At 38.0% G+C, this 19,865-nt stretch overlaps 1 protein-coding gene across 8 annotated transcripts in view; it reads left to right on the top strand.

Annotated features, from left to right (window-relative positions):
- Nucleotides 1-292: 292 nt before the first annotated feature.
- HEATR5A (HEAT repeat containing 5A) overlaps nucleotides 293-19,865 on the top strand; it is a 61,809-nt gene continuing 42,236 nt past the window's right edge. For 2 of the 8 annotated variants that reach the window (XM_054066782.1, XM_054066781.1), the window contains exons 1-8: nucleotides 5,679-5,802; nucleotides 9,473-9,538; nucleotides 9,748-9,833; nucleotides 11,364-11,635; nucleotides 12,392-12,603; nucleotides 17,061-17,169; nucleotides 17,699-17,848; nucleotides 18,113-18,284. In XM_054066782.1, the coding sequence (XP_053922757.1) occupies nucleotides 11,510-11,635; nucleotides 12,392-12,603; nucleotides 17,061-17,169; nucleotides 17,699-17,848; nucleotides 18,113-18,284 (769 nt within the window). In that variant the 5' untranslated portion in view covers nucleotides 5,679-5,802; nucleotides 9,473-9,538; nucleotides 9,748-9,833; nucleotides 11,364-11,509. Of the gene's footprint in view, nucleotides 403-5,676; nucleotides 5,803-9,472; nucleotides 9,539-9,747; nucleotides 9,834-11,363; nucleotides 11,636-12,391; nucleotides 12,604-17,060; nucleotides 17,170-17,698; nucleotides 17,849-18,112; nucleotides 18,285-19,865 lie in introns of those variants that run through there. The other 6 variants (XM_054066776.1, XM_054066777.1, XM_009563598.2 and 3 more) reach the window with 6 other exon arrangements.

Here is a 19,865-nt window from a genome sequence, read left to right as displayed (position 1 = left end):
CCTCTCCAGTTTATACCCATTGACTCTCGCCCTATCGCCACAGCCCATCACTCCTATCACTCCAAGGGAAGTCACGGCAGACCCAGACCCGCGCAAATCTATTTCGAACCAACTCCGCCGCCTTAAAAAAAAAATAACGGTCTTTTAAAAAGAAAAACAAAAAAAAAAAGACTGAGAGGGCTTCGCGGCCGCCGCTGCCGCCCCGGGTGGGAGGCACCGCCCGCCCCTCGCTCCCCGCCCCGGGGCTCCGCGGCCGCTCCTCCTCCCGGCCCGCGGGCGCTCGATGGCTCCGGGCCCGATTGCGCAGCCCTGAGCGGGGGCGGGCGCAGGGAGCCCCGCACAGCGGCAGCGCTGCGGCGCCGGGCCGGGCGGGGACCGCGGGGGCGCCGAGCTGCCGGGCGGGTGAGCCCGAGCCCGCGGGCAGGAGGGAGGGCCGGGGGCAGCGCCGGGAACCGCGCGGGGCGAGGCGGGGCGGGTGTCGCTGCCGGAGGGACCGGGGGAAGGGGTTGGTCGGGGTAAGCGGCCGCGCGTGTGGGGGGCCGCCCCAGCGCCGCCGGCGGGACGGGCAGGCGGGTCTGCGGGTCTGTGTGTGGGGCAGGCGGGGTGCGGGTCCATCTGGTGCTGGACAGGTGGGGGTGCGAATGTGCCCGGGGCGGGTCTGTCTGTGGGGCAGGCGGCGTGCGGGTCTGAGAGTCTGTGGGGCAGGTGGGGGTGCGGGTCTGTGGGTCTGTGGGATTGGCGGGGGTGTGGGTCTGAGGGTCTGTGGGGCAGGCGGGGATGCGGGTCTGTGGGTCTGGCGGGGGTGCGGGTCTATGGCTGTATGGGGCAGACAAGGGTGCGGGTCTGAGGGTCTGTGGGGCAGGCGGGGTGCGGGTCTGTGGGGCAGGCGGGGGTGAGGGTCTGTGGGTCTGTGGGGCAGGCGGGGTGCGGGTCTGTGGGGCAGGCGGGGGTGAGGGTCTGTGGGGCAGGCGGGAGTGAGGGTCTGTGGGTCTGTGGGGCAGGCGGGGTGCGGGTCTGAGGGTCTATGGGGCAGACAAGGGTGCGGGTCTGTGGGGCAGGCGGGGTGCGGGTCTGTGGCTCTATGGGGCAGACAAGGGTGCGGGTCTGAGGGTCTGTGGCTCTGTGGGGCAGACAGGGGTGCGGGTCCGCGGGGTGCGGGGCATGCGGGGTGCAGGTCTCCAGGGCGCGGGGCAGGCGGCAGTGCCGGTCCATACCGCTCCTAAGGCTGCAGGGACGCATCAGGCGTTCGCTTGCGGCGACTGTACTTGTTTTTAGGGGCTATCTTCGTGTTTTCTTCTAAAATCTTTTAATTCAGAATATTTTGGGGAAACGGGAGCGGTGTTGGGCGGCGGAAATGTTATTGCAGGGTTTTGCAGTTTGAATTCCTGTCTGTCTCGATAGGGCAACGAGCGGCTCTGCGCTATGAGACTGGTAAAAGCTTTGCCCAGGGATGTGAAACCTGTAAAGTTGCAGTAGTGTTGACTTTTTCAGAATAAGGGAAAGAGTAATAGCTGTCATACGTTGAGTTAAAATAAGAGCAAAGTTTATTGTGATATGGGTGAAAGGATGATAACACAGAAGGAAGGCAGATAAAATTAAGGCGAGTTCAGCTTTGTGCTTCTATGAATGACATTTGATATTCTTGGAAGTTTGGATTAGTCATTTGTAATGTTTTTTTGAAGTTTGGGTTTGAATTTATTAGGAGAGAGGCTTATAGTCGTGACCACGAATTGTAGTAAACTTTTATTTTACTCTTGCATGCCAGGAATATTTTCTGTGTCTTCAGAAATAGTCCAGCAATAATGTTTATTTTGATGTTTTGCTACATGACGTATAATATTCTCAACACATGTATGAAATTACAGTTGAGACTGGGAAGATGGATCACTTCTGGTTGTCTGTGGAATGAAGTTTGGGTTTCTTTTCCTTTTCCTGTCGGTTTGACACAATGAGAAGGAGGTGAGGGAGGAAGCCAGTTTGTTACACTAAGTATAGCTATATATTGAAAACTTGTGCTTGATTCTTGAACAGAGGATTGGTTTTATTGTCAGTAAAATATCTGAGTTACTGACTAGTTCATGACGTTGTATCCCAAGATGTCAAAAACTTCATTAATTAATGCAGGATGATTTTCTGTTTTAAAATGCAGGACATCTCAATGAGGCAGGAGTTTAGGAATACCTCACAAAAATATTTTCAGTTTGTGGGATATTTGTTCTATTCAGTTTTTACTATTGGAGCTTTTACTGTTTATAAGGAAGTGGAACCTTAAAGAAGACATGGAGTGTGTCTACATCTACACCACAAAATAAAAAAAGGGTGAAATCTCTCTAGCTACCTTTTTTGAGCTGTTTCAGAGTTTTTTTTGATGAACAGCCATTTAAAATATCTAGAGAATCAACCATCGCAGTGAGGTACGTCAGTGGTTTATGCCTGAATAGTGGTCTCTGATCTGCCAAACAAGTCTCCTGCAAAGTCTGCACCTGTGAGGGCTTCTGCTGCTGCTAAATTTTCTGCGTTGGTTTGTTTCAGTGCAGCTGAAGTCTTGTCATACTACTTGTTAAGCTAGTACCGTGATAGCCATAATGATTTTCAGGAAACATCTTATTTTCTAGGATTTCACTATGTGTTTCTGCAAAAATTTTCTCTGATTTAATTTAATGCTAAGCCAGACTGGATCCAGCATTTGCCTTGATGGTAGCTAAAAGCAGCTTGCACTTTGGATTATCCAGTCAGTATCTATCACCTACTGTAAGTCAGTTTAACATTTTAACAGAGAATTAAATTTCTCAAAACTGCTGTCATTGTGACAAAAAAACCCGAACTCTTTCAGTGTACTCTGTTTGATATATTTTGTCTATATTAGATAAAGAATATAATCTATAAATGTTCTCAGGAATAAGGCTATGTTCCGACATGTATAGAAAATGTTGTTAGGATTTAGGTGGCTGTTTATACTTCGGTGATTTTTATGTGCTTACCTTGCTATCACGCCAGCTTTCAGACCTCCAAAGAAGTAAACCCAAGCATTCTGTGCATTTTTATTCAGATTGAAGCTAGTTATTGCTTTTTGAAGTGTAGTTAGTCAAATTTCAGGGACAAAAATAATCTTTTAAACTCACTTTCTCAGAATCAGACTTACAGATATGATAATGTTTTTCTAACTTTTTAGAAGCATTGATTAAATATTTATATGCAGTAGAAATAAAACTAACCAATACTCAAGATGTGTGGGGACTCGGGGGGACAGAGAGTGCCAGTAGAGCTCACTGTGGAGCTCAGGAAATGGCTGGTTTGTGTTTCTCTATAACTAATGTAGCTGTTTCTCAGTTTCCTGCAGCAGTTGTCATGTGGAGATGTAAAGTGATGATAAGAAACATGAAAGCAAAGTATATGTACTTCTTAACACGATGAATGAACGTCTTCCAAAAGCCGAGTTGTTAAAAATGTCCTGAATGCTTTGCATTGCTAGAACAGCTATTGCATTTCCAGGCACATTTTTTCACGGTATTTTTTCTCCACTTATGTCAAGCTTTGTCCTCAAAACTTCACAGGGATCATTCAGCATTCCTAGAAGACATTGTCTTGTGATTTCTTTCACACTTCAGCAAATGCATATTGTGTTGTAGTTCTTATCAATGTCACTGTTATGTGTGAGGGTTGTGGGTGGTCACATTCTTTGTGTGATTATTTTTAAAACCAGCAAGCCGAGAACAAGGATTCTCATAGATTTCCCTTAGACCCTTGTTGTCTTTAGGCTTTCTTGCTTTTTCAGATAAAGGGTGAGTCTTCTGAAACTTGGAAATCAATAACATTTCATAAGTGTTTTGCTAGGAAAACCAATTATTAGAACTGTGCCTGTGAGAGTAAACAAGTATTTTGTATGAGCATCATTGTTCATAAAACATCACAAAACAGCCCTTCTGTTTTCCAACAAAGATTAAAGTATCTGAGAAACTAACAAGAATTCTGTTTGGGCTGGGTGCGATTTGTTCTTTAGCATAGTGTGAAATGCTGTTCGAACACAGCAAGACCTACATGGAAGGTGTGAAATGTGAAGGTGAACTTGAATTCTCTCTTTAAGAAGAACCTGCGTAAATGCAACCGAATTTGCGATAATAGAATAGAGGTATAGCTTTCCTGGGGCAAGTTGCTTCATCCACAACACTGTTAAACAGAGGGTCTGAAAGAAAGTTTTTTTTTTTCCAATATCTATGATTTCAGAATCATGTTTCTGAGCTGGGTAATTGCATAAAAATTATAACATAAGTGGAAGTTGTCCTAGTCTGAAATCTTCAGCAGTAATTAGAGGAAATGGACGATTGTGTAATAGTCCGTTATTTTTTATTGCTCATAGTCAAACAGATTCTTCATGGCTTTTTGCTGTTTGGGATAAGCATGTGATGCAAGTGCATACATACTTTTATTTAAAAAGGAAGATAGCTTGATTTTTTTAGTGGAATTGAATTCCTTCATAATACAGAATATCCAATGAAACATATGACTAACTCATATGATTTACTAACTAGCGAGATTTACTATCTGGTGCATTTTTCACATCCCAGTGCACTTAAGGTCTGGTATTAAGAGTTACAGTTCTACTTGATTTAAAAGTCTTAAAATCTTGAACCTTCTTCTCCAAGGCCTAGTATTCTTTTTCTGTGTGCGCTGGGTTGTGATCTTGTGTTGACTTTCTCTTGTGGCCTGGTATTGCGAGCTGCTGTTTAACATCACTGTTAGTCCTGTCTTCTCCGTGCTTGCCAACAGATTTTCCCACTGCTCACCAATATAACATAACAGTGCAAAATACCTGGCATTCTTATGGCAGTATATTAATTTTGGATGAAAAGCAATCAAGTCTGATGCCATGGAGTAATTTGATGAGATGAATCACTGGTAAATTGAAGGATGTGCATGTATGCATTGAAAGATTGGGGTCTGGTTTCATAACCTCTTCATAGTCCTTTTCATCAGAGGTTTGATCAATTCAACATACCAATGCTTCTGCTAAAGAAACAGTCTTTGGGGAGTTGATGTTCTCATTCTCTTCCCCCCCCCCGCCCTCCCCTTCCTTCTCTTGGCAGCTGGGTGCTGAAATGCCCTAGATTTGCTTGTATATTTTCTTTGAAACTACAGGCAAGAAAACAGTGAAAGGGCACATGAAATTCTCAGCTTTTTCAATTGAATTAGAGGTCAAGAATTATTAGCAGAGGGGTCAGTGTTATGTCACGACCAGCGGCTACCTGCCATTGCTTCATGTGGCTCTGAGGAACGAAGAATTTAAGGCTTCTGTATACAGTGAAAAGGTACAAGCTGGCTAAATGTTGAGGATCCTGCCGTACAAAGGGTGTTGGCTTACTGACGTACTTACGCTGACACTTATTTAGCTTTGCTTTCTCTTTTTTAATGGAGATTTTGAAGCAGACTTTGTTTATATGTATTGGTAGTAGTTTAGAGAAGTCAATAACTAAAAAAAAGCTGCCCTGTGTTTCGAGTAATAATAAATATCTTTATATAGATTTTGGATATTCAAACTTAAATAGTATTTGCCGTGTCTATAAACTCCAGGCTCACCTGAGCTGGGATTTTTAGCTCTTGGCACTGAAGTAACCAGGATTTATTTCTTAATGAATTGTTATGATTCTTTTTAAATTAGATTATTTCTATGTGCACTAGAAATTCAAGCTAAGTCACAGCTCAAGATTGCTCAATCCTTCCTTCCCTGGGTAATTAGATCTCCTGTTTGAAGTTGCTAGAAGTTTGATCCTGCACTTTTGACCTTCTTCAGATCTCCCTGCTTTGGTATGTTTGCCTACTAGCATAAACAATACACTGTAACTCTTGGACTTTGGTCCAAGTTTCATTCATTAATAGTTGAATGTGGCTGGTGCTTTAAGGTGGATTTTTCATCCAGCTCAGTACAAGAGGATGGTACTTAGTTTCTCTTTTCAGAAATAAGCCCAAGGGAGCTGGGCAGGAATTTGTTTATGTTTAGGGGACACTCTGAACAGGTACGTGCAAGGGTTTAACATAGGCCTAAGCATCAATCAATCGCCTTGCCATGCAGTTAGCTCGGATGCATGGGTAACGATCACCCCATTAAACTTTTAAAACAGTGCTGCAGGAGTAACATTGATCTGAACTGTTAATGACTAGAACTAAACGTGTCAGGCTGAAAGGCTTTCTCTTAAATTTACTCGTTCGCTTGTTTGTTAGATGACAGTGAATCTTGCTTTCTGAGGAAAAAATGTGAATTTGAAGTTGGTTAAAATACCACTGTGAAGCAGTGAAGGACAACTTGGAGCTAGTTAACGTGCTTCAGCTTCTTTTTTTCAGCAATATGATGGTTATGATATTGGTTGTGTAGTCAGCCCAATGGCAGCTGCTATGACAACACTGGTAATTATTGCTGGTCATTTTTTTTTAATCTTGCTCATTGATATTACTATTACTCATTCCTCATTTTTGCTGTTACTCATTACTGGCACTGAGTAACAGCGATGATTTCTTACAAGAATGATGTCGTTTTTACTTCTTGGCTAAACCAGTCTTTGGTACAAAATTGAATCCACAGGATTATCTTTGTGCTTTATATTAGATTTAATGCAGAATAATTTTAATACTTGTGAAATTATAAAAATATAAATAATTAGTTTAAGTTATACAGCACTTCTTTTCTTCACTATGTAGTGAGTGTAAAGGACTCAGATCCTCATCTAGATTGTATACCAAGATCCCCATCTGATTATCGTGCTCAGAGAGCTCCAGTTGACTTGATTTCTGTTTGAGCAGCACTTGTTCCTGGGAAAGAGAGGCAAACTGCTGGAACAAGGAGAGCTCAAATGTGAGAAATCTTAAAAGAGAATACATTTGTACACTACTGCTTATAGCTTTTCATTTGTTGTGTATTGTTTTTTGTCTTAGACTTCCCTGTGAAAGAAACACAATAGTATGTGGACTGCTTCCTTCAGCTTTTGAAGCCTGAGGAATTTATTTCAGAACAAACTTCTTACACATAATAGACATGTTTTGAATTTCAGCTTCGTTTTTTGGCTCTGTTATAACTTTGTCATGAGTAATCTGTTGGTTCTCATATTTTAAATCCAATTGGTAAAGGCATCTATACAGCTCAGGCGTACCTTAGTTCAGTCCTGCCCCTCCCCCCACTGGTTTTTTGTAAAGAAGAATGCAAGTTCTTTTTTTCTCTTTGTGGTTTGTCAAGAACTTTTGAAACTCAGTTGTTATTGCCTTTTAGTGCTTGATTCACCCTATATTCCTTTCACTTTACAGGGCAGCATTCCATCTGATGCCCATTCTAAGAGCTTTTCTGAGCTTTTTTTTCTGATCAGTCTCGAAAAGTTCTGCTTGCCAAATTGGCAGTTGGCAAACGAAAAATTTTTCATCAGTAATGAGTAGGAAGCACTTCTGCCTTGTCCAGTAAATCTTCGCGGCAGTTTTGAAGCATAGTATAAATGTAAAATAAACCTACCTCATAGGAAAAAAAAGAGGAAGTTTTGATTGGTCTGCTCTTGTAGCACTGATGGGAAAGTAAATTTCATAATTAATTCATTTATTTAAAGACAAAACCAAATGGATGGTGTATAGTGCTAGCTAAAAAATTCAGGTTTTTTTATCAGCCAAGTATGCCTTTTCATGTTTCTTGATGGTGTAGTATGTTTCATGCAATGAAATTTCACATTTGTTTATCCAGATTACATTTTCAGACTGAAAAGGATCAATATCATAACACCAGGGGAAGTGACTTTATAATAATTCAACATTTTTAAACATGGGCTTAGTGTAATTATACATATATCTTTACATGCTTAGCTTGTACTTGCATTTGTTTACTCATGTGAGGATGTTCAAGAAACTACAATACCTGCAATGACTGCATGTCTTTCATCATGCTTGCCCACCCCATCACATGGCTATGGCATCTCTAATTAGAGCACGGTTGCACCCTTGTCTGGACTGGAAGTGTTTAGGTTTGATGTTTCCTTCTGCACTTAGAAATTGCCTAGTTATATCTTGCATGCATAACAAGGACATATTTAATATTAATCAAACCCAGCTCATCCCTGCATTCTGTCTTGCATAACCTCGTAAGCAGTGTGTCTTTTGCGCTGTTCTCCAGTCTGACTGCAAAATCAATATGCTGCAGTAAAAACTAGATTTCCTACATTCTCACCTTTATTCTCAAAATAAATACACCTGTGCCCTTTTTTTATTGTAATTTTGAGGCTTCATAAGTGTATCTGGTGTGGAGGCTTACAAACCTACCCTTAAAACTTGGTAGGTGTTCGGGGTAAGTTCTTTTTGATAGGATGGAAGATACCCTGTTTTGTGGAACCAAGGTTTGCTTGTTGGCCAGCACAAGAAAGATCAGGTCTGTGTTTTTTTTTCTGGATGGGTAGTTCTCAGTTTCTACAGAACTAAATCTTGCATAATGAACTATCAGTCTCAGTAATTCACAACTGATAGAGTCTTTCCTCTGAGAAATGCTGGTGTTTCTAGCTATGTTAGCAGGTGTTCGTTATAAACATCAGCAACTACACCATAACATTTTTCTTTTTTTTAATTTAGACTATACAAATCCTGAAAGATATTTCCAGTTAATTTTGGTAATTATGTGCTTATATAGTAGAAGTGTCACATACAGAAACATGTCACAGTGATAACTTCAATGAAACAACATAAACTTTTATCTTTGACTGATGTTAACAGAAGAATGTAGGTTGGCAGTGTGAGTTGTGGGTAGGATAGTTGACAAAATGTAGGCTTGCCCCCGTTGGAAGAACCCTAGGAGGTCTTTTCATCCAGCTTTTCACTCAAAGAAGGTTTAACTCCGAGTTCAGACGAGGTTGATTAGGGCTTTGTCCAGCCTAGTCTTAGAACCCTGCAGCCTCTTGGCATCCCTGTGGCTGATAATCCTTACAGTGAAAATATTTTTTTTTCTTCTATCCAAATGGAACCTTCCTCATTTCAATTTATGATACTTCTGGTATTATTCCCTCCCATGCACTTCAATAAAGAATCTATCTTCATCTTTTTGCTAATCTTCCCTTGCGAAGGCTGCTGTTAGGTGCCCCTTCTCTCTGCCAGGCTTAACGCTTGTTCCCCAGGCTGAAAGAAGTTTAGATTGCTTTGAAATCTAAATGTGCTTTTAATTTGTTCTCAAGTTCATTCTTTTAAAGACCCATTGAAAAATGATTACTTTTAAAATAGCATGCAACCAGCTCTTCTGGTTGTTGATTTGGACATGAACACTTTTGTATTGTTAATGACTTAATGATAAGGGCACGATCATTGATGACAGCATTCCAGATTAATGTAATAAATATTTTCCACTTATGCTTTTTCATATGTATTAAAGTAAGTAGGCCTGATGAAGGCATTGAAATAATATTCACAGAAAAAAATTATGGTATTATGGTATCTGAGCTTAGTTTTGTTTGTTTGTTTCCTTTAGAATTAATCTGAGTTAACAAAACAGAAATAAAGGTGGTTTCAGTAGTCAAATGGATGAAATTATATGGTAAATATGATAGTCTGCTCAATTCAAATGCAACATATGAACAGGTAATAATATTTGTGGAGCTCCAATTCAGTGCCTTTTGGCAAGCTATCAACTAATAAAAATCATCAGTATGCAAGACTTCGGAATTCTTGAGTTTTGTTTTAAAACAGCCACTTGTATTTCATGCGCTTTTAAAAAGTTGATTTTTGTGTTAACTGTTTTTCTAGAAAATCGAGCACTTGGCATCTGTTATCCAAGAACCCGGAGCAGCAGAGACTGTTTTTACAATGAGGAAAAATTAATTATCTGCTAGGTAAATGCCAACGTGTGACGACAATCCGTAGTCTTTTCAGTTGGGGAAAGTAGCTATGAGCTGTAATCCTCAGCTCTGTTTGTGAGTGGATTCAGTTGCTGCGGTAGTGGATGATTTAGATATGAGACTTTGGGACAGGCCTTGGGTGAGGTAAAAAGAAGCCCATGTGATCTGTACGTGTAATTTCCTTGCTGAGCAGTGATGAAACTACTCAAATATTCAGTAGTTTATCATAGAAATATGTGATCCTACTTTTTTTGTTTGCCTCAAAAACTGTGAGGATAGAGTTCAGTTCTGTGAGTGTTCTATGAGTGAGATAAATTGTAAATTGTGAACATCTATGTATGTAGGCAGATTAAATGTGGATATACTTAGGTATGTATATTTATGTCTGGTTGTCATTTTACAGTATGGTGTCTTGTCAAGCTGACTGGTAGTTTAGATAAATTTGAAGTGGTAGTTCATTATAGTAAATTAGATGTGACTAATTTCCTCTGTGAGTAAATTTTACATAAAAAGTGTGTAGGAAGTAGTAAAGGTAACCTTCTGCTGTGCATTTGATGACAACCGAATTACTGAATTATTTACCATTCCTTTGTATTGCCCGTTTGCTGTTTGATGGATCATTTTACACTATAATATTGTTACTGCATTAGAAAAAAAAGGTGTGTTCAGCAGTCTCAGTGACCTCTGGAAGGGATAATTTGTTTGGGAGCTTAAAATACAGTTGACATTTTACCAGAAGCTCCTTGACTACTTCTGCTTGCAAAAATAAAAGCCTACAGAGTATTGTGTCTTTAGTTTCAGGCTATTTGGCATTTAAATGGTGGGGAAAAAAATTATCATTAGAAATATTTTTCATCCTGGTTTGCTTCTCGTTATACTTATTGTCAATGTGGAAATTCCCACAATTGTCCAAGAGATATAAGTAAAATATAACTTCATTTGAACTTTGAGTTTTTGAATCATCCTTTTTTTTCAGGGAAGGTTTTTTTTGAAAAAAGGGAGCATTAGAGAGGTTCTTTCAGCCATGAAGTTCTGTTTTTTCTTTATGCCTTGCTTGGCAATGAGTATACATAACCTGTTTGAATGAGATGTCAGCATTTCTATTTGTAAATATAATTAATGGGAGTTTGCTAGGTGTAGGTTATTGCTGTTGCCACACTTAATTCTAGATTGTAGAAGTTATTATGTTTGGGGCCAGCTGATCGTTACTTTCAGATATATACATGATCAACAAATAAGAAAGAGTACTAGTAGACCTCACCATGCAAAACAAGATGAAAAAAGCACAGTAGCTCAGTGAGAACTTGTCTGATTTTTCTGAAGTATATTTAACTTTAATTCATATATTACATCAATACCATTATCTTGTTTCCAAAACCATTAAGTATTCCTAAAGCCACCCAAATAGGATTACTGTATTTATTTTCTTAAATTTTAAGTTTTCTTTTGAAAGATTAGTTTTAATAAGCCAAGTATAAATATAACAAGATTGCTGACTCACCAGTATTTTTTTTTTCTGTTTAGATGTTTAAACTTCTCATTCAGTCGCTATGTATTGATGGGGAAGAAAACCTGATTGATCAACACAGTTCTGATAATTTGGGGTTTCTTTTGTAATTTTTATTTTTTTCAACGGTGTTTGAGGAGCAACTTGAGGAAATTTTCAAGGAATGGAGTTAGCTCACAGTTTGCTCCTTAATGAAGAGGCATATAACCAGCTTGGTGAATTTCAAAAAGCAGAGTTCATTTTTGAATGGTTACAGTTCCTGGAAAAACTTTTACCAGTGACTAACAGAGTAAGTATGATGACACTTGAGAGGAGAAGCACATTATAGAGCTATTTCTCTCTCTTTTTTGGTATTTTGTTTAAAAACAAAGAGCAGTATTCAATTTCATTTGCTTCATGTCTTTTACTTACATGAAATGAAAGTTTGCTCAGTGCTAGTAACTTTCTCAGTGTTAAAGGTTTTGGTCACAGCCCTTGAAGTGTCAGAGCCCGTTGTCCATTAAAAAGAAGTTGAGAAATAGGCATTAAGTGATTATTTTTTAATAGAAATGAGAGTATTACTGCAAAATTTTGCAACCCCATGATGGAGAACAGCAGTCATGCTTCCAGCTAGCATGGCACAATTATTTGGTAGTTCTCTAGTAAGCAAGAATGTAACATCTTTCCTACATTTATTTTCCTAATCGTCTTTCCAGACAACTGTCCAATTATTTGGTTCACTGTTTAGTGTAAGTAGCATATGTGAATATTTAACAACAAACCAACCTAGATAATGTTATTTAAGAGTTATGTTATTTGTGTTAAAATATGTAAATGAAATGCATTTCCAATTACGCTATGCAGCATAATTTTCTTTTTAAATAAGAATAAAATAATCACATATTTGAGATGACTTCAAGTAGAAAGATGCAGTAAAATGTTGATTTTTAATTAAGAATGTGTGACAGAATAGTAATAATGAAAAGTGAAGAGAATTAACGTCAATTATCTTTAACTAACTTTTAAGTTTAACTGAAATTTAACTGGCTACTGATTTTATTTCCAGGCTGATATAAGGGAAAACCAGAAGAAACTAGTTGAACAATTGACTTCTTTATTACACAATTCACCAGGACCTCCTACCAGACGTCTTGTTGCCAAGAATTTGGCTGTACTTTATAGCACTGGAGACACTTTTTCTGTTTACCAAACAATTGACAAATGCAATGAACTCATTCGGAGTAAAGATGATTCGCCAAGTTATCTGCCTACGAAACTGTAAGTATTTTTTTTTAACCCCAAGCTTCAAATCCAGTAATAACAAGAGAGGCCGATTTGTGTGGTGAGAATTTAACGTAGGACAGGGTACTCTCCCTCATTTCTGCCCATTCTCCAGCAGAAGCTTTGTACCATGTGATACACAGGATTTGGGAGCCTCCCTGATTGGTATTATTATTGTTGGTCTATGCAGCTGTAAAAAGTAATATTTTCTTCAGTATTAATCTCTAAAATTTTAAGACTTGGGTGTTACAAAGAAAAACTGAATTAATCTGAAACCTGAAACAAATTCAAATTGCTTCCTTCCCTCTAGGTATTGCAATAACTTTGTCTTAATAATTTAATATATGCTGCCTTCAGGGCAGAATTATGAGTGATTAAGTACTTGCACAGCATTTTATATATTCTTTTCTGTGTCTCTACTTTTGAGTAGGAGCTTAATCTGCATGTTGGGGGGGGAATTGTTAGTACTTCACAACATAAATTGCCCTTGAAAGTATAGTAATTTTAAAATACATATTTCTTCCTTATTTTCAAGTTTCTTTCTATTATGCATATAAATATCAACTCAACCACTTTAAAATCACATTATTTTTGAAGCATTTAACAGAAAGGCAAGTTGGTTGCTGATGATGAATCAGTATAGGTAGCATGTGCTAGAACAAAATTTGACCTACCTAGCTAGTGTTTACAGGATCCACTGGAAAGAAATGCCTTGAGTGGTTTGGAAGCTAAGCTAAATTGGTTTACTTAGAAGCACAGGAATGCTAAATTTGTTCCTATTATTCAGAACTATAATGAGCATAGTATGCTTTAAGGTAATGGAGTAAACTGAGGCTGGCTTATGCTTTATGTTTTGATTCAGTGAGAGGGCAAAACCAGCTAGCAATAGATATTGCCATATTAAAGAAAACATGCTTTACAGCAAGTCAAGAAAATGCTGCTTGTTACCAAAAAAAAGGTGAAGAAAGCTTTTTGTAAGTAACCTATTTAACATAAGTAAAAGAAAAAAAATATTTACCTGACATGATGTGTCCAAGTTCACTACCACTGGGTAGATAGTAAAACAAAGAATGGGGTAGTATTAGATATTGCATGTGTGCAGCAGGAATAAAAAATGTAAAAGACAACTGGTGATCTCGAGACAGAGAACTGAAAATTGGGACAGAACACCAGCAATGGATAACAGAGCTTCAAGGGGACAGATGTTGGAAAAACAAGGAGAAGGTAGTATACTGCTGAGTAGAGCAGTGTAACTTCAGCTGTAAAATACAGTTATTGAGTACATTTCCTAATCCAGCTCAAAAACTGGATATAGCTCACTAGAAACTTTTGAAATTATTTTAATGAAGCACCTAAAGCCTAGCCAACAGAACAGAGAAATATGAACTGTCATTGCAGGATGTGAAGCCAAATGTTAAGGTGCACAAATATTATGAATAATCTTAATACCTGAAACAATGCACATCTTTCACTGTAGTGAAGAAAATGAAAGATAAAGGTAGGGATAGTAAAATGTCTTTTTACATTAATGATATGTTATACAAAGCAGAGCACAGTCTGCCTTCCTCCTTTAATTCCCATGCTAATCCAGTTTCTGTCAACTCAAGTGAAGTTGCGTTTTCCAATATTGTAATTTTTTTGCTTGTTTCTCTCTTTTTCCATCTGCCTCTTGTGCAGGATTTTAAGGTAACATTAAGTTTGCTCTAAAGGGTCTTAGTCCTGCAAAGTAAATTACTGCTGTGTTACTGCCTGCTCAACAGTGAGGTGTGTTGACGTTATGGGTGAGTTGTAGTATGGGACAGAGCTCACCAAGTCTGCCTTGCTTTGACTGCAAGATGCCCCACTGGAGGATAGCAAGGAGGGATTATAGAGTCCATTAGCAGTAAGACAGAAGTCACAAAATATTCAGACTCAAAAGGCAAAGAAGTAGCTGGAGAAAAAGCAGTTGCAGTGTCAGAATCCTGCTGGGTGTGTGAACAGTAGCGATGAGAGGACATAAGAGGTGAAGCAGAGGAAAAAGTAGCAGTACAATATGGGTTTCTTTTAAAAAAAGTTTGAAAAAGGTTTGATTTCTTATAGTACTGACGTGAAACAATAGCTACAGGAAAAATAATTGGAGCATCAGAACTCTTTGTTGAGTAAAATCTTTCATCTTGAGCTGCAGGTATACAGAATACTTGGTGTTCAGTGAAGGAGGACTGCTTTTTTTTATTCTTTTTCTTTTATAATCTTGACTAAAGTATTGTCTTTGTTTGCTGTCTGTCCTTAGTTAGCATGCATGCCCATGTTGTCTGGTAGCAACACTTCGCCATCATTGTTCGTAATACATTTATTCACCTGGAAATATCTTTAAATAAAGTTTCCAGTGAATTGTTCTCTTGTCTCATAAATTGTCATTTTTCTTCTTTCATTTAGGTGGCAGATGAAAACGTTTTAGGCAAGCACTTTAGAAAGAACCTTCGATGCTCATCCCTGACTAAAACTGAGTGTGATACTAATGCTATATCAGATCAAAGAACGGGTTGTGTAGTGTGAATTCAGCTGATTAACTTATTTCAAATTACAAAGTTTTTAGGGCTGCTTTTAAACCAGAAGCATTTTGAAAGCATTTGGTTGGTCAGCAAACATTCATAGCTGATCTCAGTGCTGTTTCACTAAATATTTAAGTATCTTAGTTCTGCATGTTTGTTGTTACCTCTCCAAGTACTATTATTAAGGCAAAATTTGAGAGTAAACAGCTTAGATGTTTCTTGTAGAAAGAGTTGCGTATCAAAACGGAGGTGTACTGCTAGAGAGGGAGAAACACAGGCAGAGAGGCTTTTCCCTGCCAAACTTAGGTAAATTTCCAGGCTTCCTTGAAGACTTCTGGCTTTTGCTGGTCATTTGACAGATAAAGTGACTTTATAATTAATACAGATTGAACTTATTGAAGAAGTATTTGTGGGAAGAAGTAGACAATTAGAGTCATGATACAATCCTAGAAGGCAGTCAGAAGAGATTCCTAAGTCCTGTGCTTTGAAATATTCTAGAAGCTTTTTGATTGTTTTGATGTGGAGAAGTAGCTGGATTCTCACCTTTAGTTGACTAGATGTTCCTCATCAGGAAATATTGCCACTTTGTTGTTAGAAAACACTGTTCCATGCTGATTGACTCATTCATACAACACATAAGCACGTGGCAGTACAGCCAGCCATGTAAGAGTGTTTGCAAGTTATATGGTTATTTAATAAGGTAGTTTTGCTTTGGGGTTTTTTGTGTATATTTGTTAACTATTCCTTCTTTGGATTATGATGTGAAATATATATTATTTAGTCTTGAAGCTAATTAAAGAGAGAGTAATTGGAGTTTTATGCCCAGTCACACCAACAACAAAATGAAAATACAAACTGTTGGTGTGTACTGATTTGGATAAAAGCAATAATGTAAAATATTGCTTTAACAAAAACAGGTTTTTAGTATGATAAGCAATAAACAATATCAGTTTTATCTTTCTGTACTTTGTCACTTAGAGAATTACTGTTAATATTAAATGCGTATTTCTAATTGAGGATTTGTTCAGTATGAGAGTTTAAAATTCTTTATGTGAAACTCTAATTCAGTTGGGAAATAATTAAAATATTTTCCTGAAGGGGGTGCTGAGCAGTGTCACTGCAAATTTAAGTAGGTCTGGCCAAAGAGCTGAAAGCAGATTAAAATTGTAATTTCCTTTTTCCTTGTATTCATAAAATTCATTTTAGTTATAGAACTGTATTTTTTTCACCGAAGTGTTTTCCTTAGTTATGCAAAAGAAAATACTCCTTAATTAAGCAACTCTCTATTTCTTTATTTTTTATCTCAATATTTAGCATTTTTTACTTTTGCTGAAGGAGTCAATGAGCACAGACTCCAAATGTCAGATATTTCACCTGGAAACTAAATTCAGAAGCTGTATGCCATGAGATGGACATGGGCTTATACTTTTATTTCCCTCGGAGTGTTTCTTTATTATATATTGTTATATGTAGATGCCAGAATTTTAATTACTAGACCATTTGCAGACTACTGGTGACGATCAAGTTGTCAATAAACCTGTCTTTGGCTGCTTCCAGCAGCATCTGTCATAGCACAGTGCCATAGACTAAATGATGCAGGGCATGCTTACTTAGAAATGAATGTTACCATTTTCAGATCCACTTTTATACTATATTCCTATTGTAAAATTTATTGGAAGATTGTATGACCTAAATTCTTGTATTATCCAAGTTATTTTCCAGCCTTTGTATCCACATTTCTCCTAGACTGTATGTGCCACACAACCAATTTTTTTTTTTTCAATTTTGACAATCCATTTACATTTTTGGGACATCTTATTCACTTATTTTGTTGTTTGCCCATTGATTACGTTAGTCGTCTTAATCCCTTCCATCTATTACTGCATCCATTTTCACGCGTCTTTGGATTTGCTTTTGTTTTAGTGCTGCGGTGGTATGCTTGGGCTATTTATACAAAAAATTGGGAAGAATTTTGGGAAACAGTTTTACTGACACCGTTGGGAATGTGCTTAAAGCAATGAAGAATGCAGAGGTATTGGAACAGCATGTTTAAAAAATGATTGGAAAAGTAATAGGATGTTTACTGTTCGTAGCTGGACCAACGACTAGGAGAAAGTGCATGATACCAAAATATGGAAAAATTATGGAAAGTCATTGGATAAAAATCCATGTCTGAACTCCAAAGAATTGCTAGAGAGTTAATGGATTATAACCATAAAAGGATGGGTCATAACTATTCTCAAGCGAATTTCATGAAAGAACTTGGTAAACTAGAAAATCTAATTGCCTTATTAATGAGAGCATTTTTGCTCCAGCTTGTACTTCACATTTGGAGTTTTAAACTGATAGTGAGTACTTTCCAGTAGAACATAGAATTACTATTTTCACTTGCTTATAGTGTTACAGAGCAAGTTATCTTCTTTAACTCACTTCTGCATAATAAGATCTCTGTAAGTCCAAAGGACCCAAACCATTGTTTACATATTTCAGTAGCTGGCATTTTGTATTTCCAAGGTGCTTAGAGTTACTAAACTTTAACATTTCTCTTTTTCACTTTTCAGTCTCAGGGTCGTTATGAAATCATGCTTAGTTTACAAAATATACTAAATGGTTTAGGAGCTGCTGCTATCCCGTGTCATAGAGATATTTACAAAGCTGCCCGATCATGTTTGACAGATCGATCCATGGCAGTCCGCTGTGCTGCTGCAAAGGTAAAGTGCTCTAATAGCTGTTTTTATTAAGTAGGCTCCCTAAATAAAATTCTGGTTTAATGGATAATGAAAACACCAGTAAATACATTTTTTGCTTATCTTTATTTCTTTGATATTGCCTTGACAGCAAAAATTCAAGTAATTGTTAGTATGAAGCAGCGTGTTTATTTTGTTAGGGAGAGCTCTATGTATTATGTAGCAAGCTATAATTTGCACTGAGTGTTTTTCCACATCTAAACATTTTTATTTCCCTTTTGTGTCTAGTGTCTTCTTGAACTTCAGAATGAAGCAGTATTTATGTGGAGTACAGACCTGGATAGTGTTGTGAACCTGTGTTTTAAGTCCTTTGAAGGCTCCAATTATGATGTACGATTAGCAGTTTCAAAACTTCTAGGCACAGTATTGGCTAGAGCTCTAATGTCTAAACAGACCACAGGTAAAGTATGTACTTCGTTGATTCTTCATCTCTAGAAATCTGTCACATGATTAGAAATTCTCAAGTTCTGTTGAAGCCCAAAGTAAAATTGTAATGCAAACTCCCATGATATCTTTTGTTTAGTTTTTTTCATGACATTTTTCTTGTGAAGTGCTGTGGTTTTGGTTATGTTAGCCTAAAAATGTGTGTATTTGTGAAATCATAAGCAGGGAAAAATATTTGCTAAAACTAACCAGCTCTGTTCCAAGATTGTTGCTGTGTGGAGAGAAATTAGCACTCTAAAGAATTTAAAGGCAAGATTAATTTCAACAGTATTGAAAACACAAAGATTTGAAAGAGTGTGTGTCAAATGAAAGAGTTGAGGATATCTTTTCAGGCTGGTTTCCACAATCATCAGTACCACATCTGGATTGTCAAGCAATACAAATGTGATCAGAAGCAGAAATGTGCATGCAGTTTTTTTCACTGAATATGTAACATGAGTACATAACTGTTTCCTGACAAACAGTACTTGATCCGACTTCAATCCTGATGATGCTTCAATCCTGGCATCTAGTGAACATCTCGAATCTCTGTCATTCAGACTGCGTATTTTCAGTCCAATCTTAGAAATATAAATCTAAGTATTTATCTGTAATCTAAACCAAGTACAACAAGATGCTGAGTAAGTGTGATTCAGACTGTTTCTTACGGTTTTAATGGCTTCAGAGAAGATTGTCAGTGCAGTAAGCAGTGAATGACGCAATGACATGCCTTTAAGCCTAGCTTACTGCCTTTCAGAATTCTCCAGGCTGTGTATTTGTGTTGGAGGCTCTGAAGTCTTGATTTTTAAAGTATTTTTCTGAAAATCTCGTTGGAGACAATTACTGCATTACAGAAACCAATCAGCAGTTATCTTTTCTTATTAGAAGGTAGAAGAACCCCACTCTTCAGTAAATTCAGTAGGTTTTTTTTAATCTTTGTGAGTAGTGTAGCTATATAATCTTACCATAGCACTTTAGAAATACAAGAGGCTCATCAGCTGTTTGGCTGGTTATTTTTAGCGGGGAAGCACTGGGTTAAAAACAAGTCAGAGCTAAGTGAAGACAGAAGTTAGTCATGGGCTGGAAGGGGCTGTGGGAGAAACGGAGGAAGCAATGCATGAAGAACTGCATAATCTTGAAGTTGCTGCTTTGTATCTGATAAACTGCTGATGTTGGGTTGGGTGAGGTTTTTTTTCAGGCATGATAGTCTTAAATCTTTTCCCAATAAAATACTTCAAAGAGAATGAAAAATACAGTGAAATTTTAGGTCACTTAGTTTGCACACTATGCAGCTATTGTGCTATATGTGCATACACATGTCCCAGCACGTGTTTTAAGTGAACTTTTTATAGAGAAATAAAACAGCAGAATATGAACTAGGAATAAATAATTTTCCTAGTGATTCCCAAGATTGTGAACATATTCTATTATTCTCATTTTTTTTTCCGTCTAATTTAATACTGAGGTAATATGCTTTTATTTCTAAGAGACCCCATGGTTGTGCCCTTCTCTGGCTAAGCATAGCAGAATGGTAATCTGCCCTGTCTGGAGTTTGGAA

The sequence above is a fragment of the Cuculus canorus genome, chromosome 5, assembly GCF_017976375.1.
Source record: "Cuculus canorus isolate bCucCan1 chromosome 5, bCucCan1.pri, whole genome shotgun sequence".
Taxonomy (NCBI): Eukaryota; Metazoa; Chordata; class Aves; order Cuculiformes; family Cuculidae; genus Cuculus; species Cuculus canorus.
This window is presented reverse-complemented; position numbering and strand designations above follow the sequence as displayed.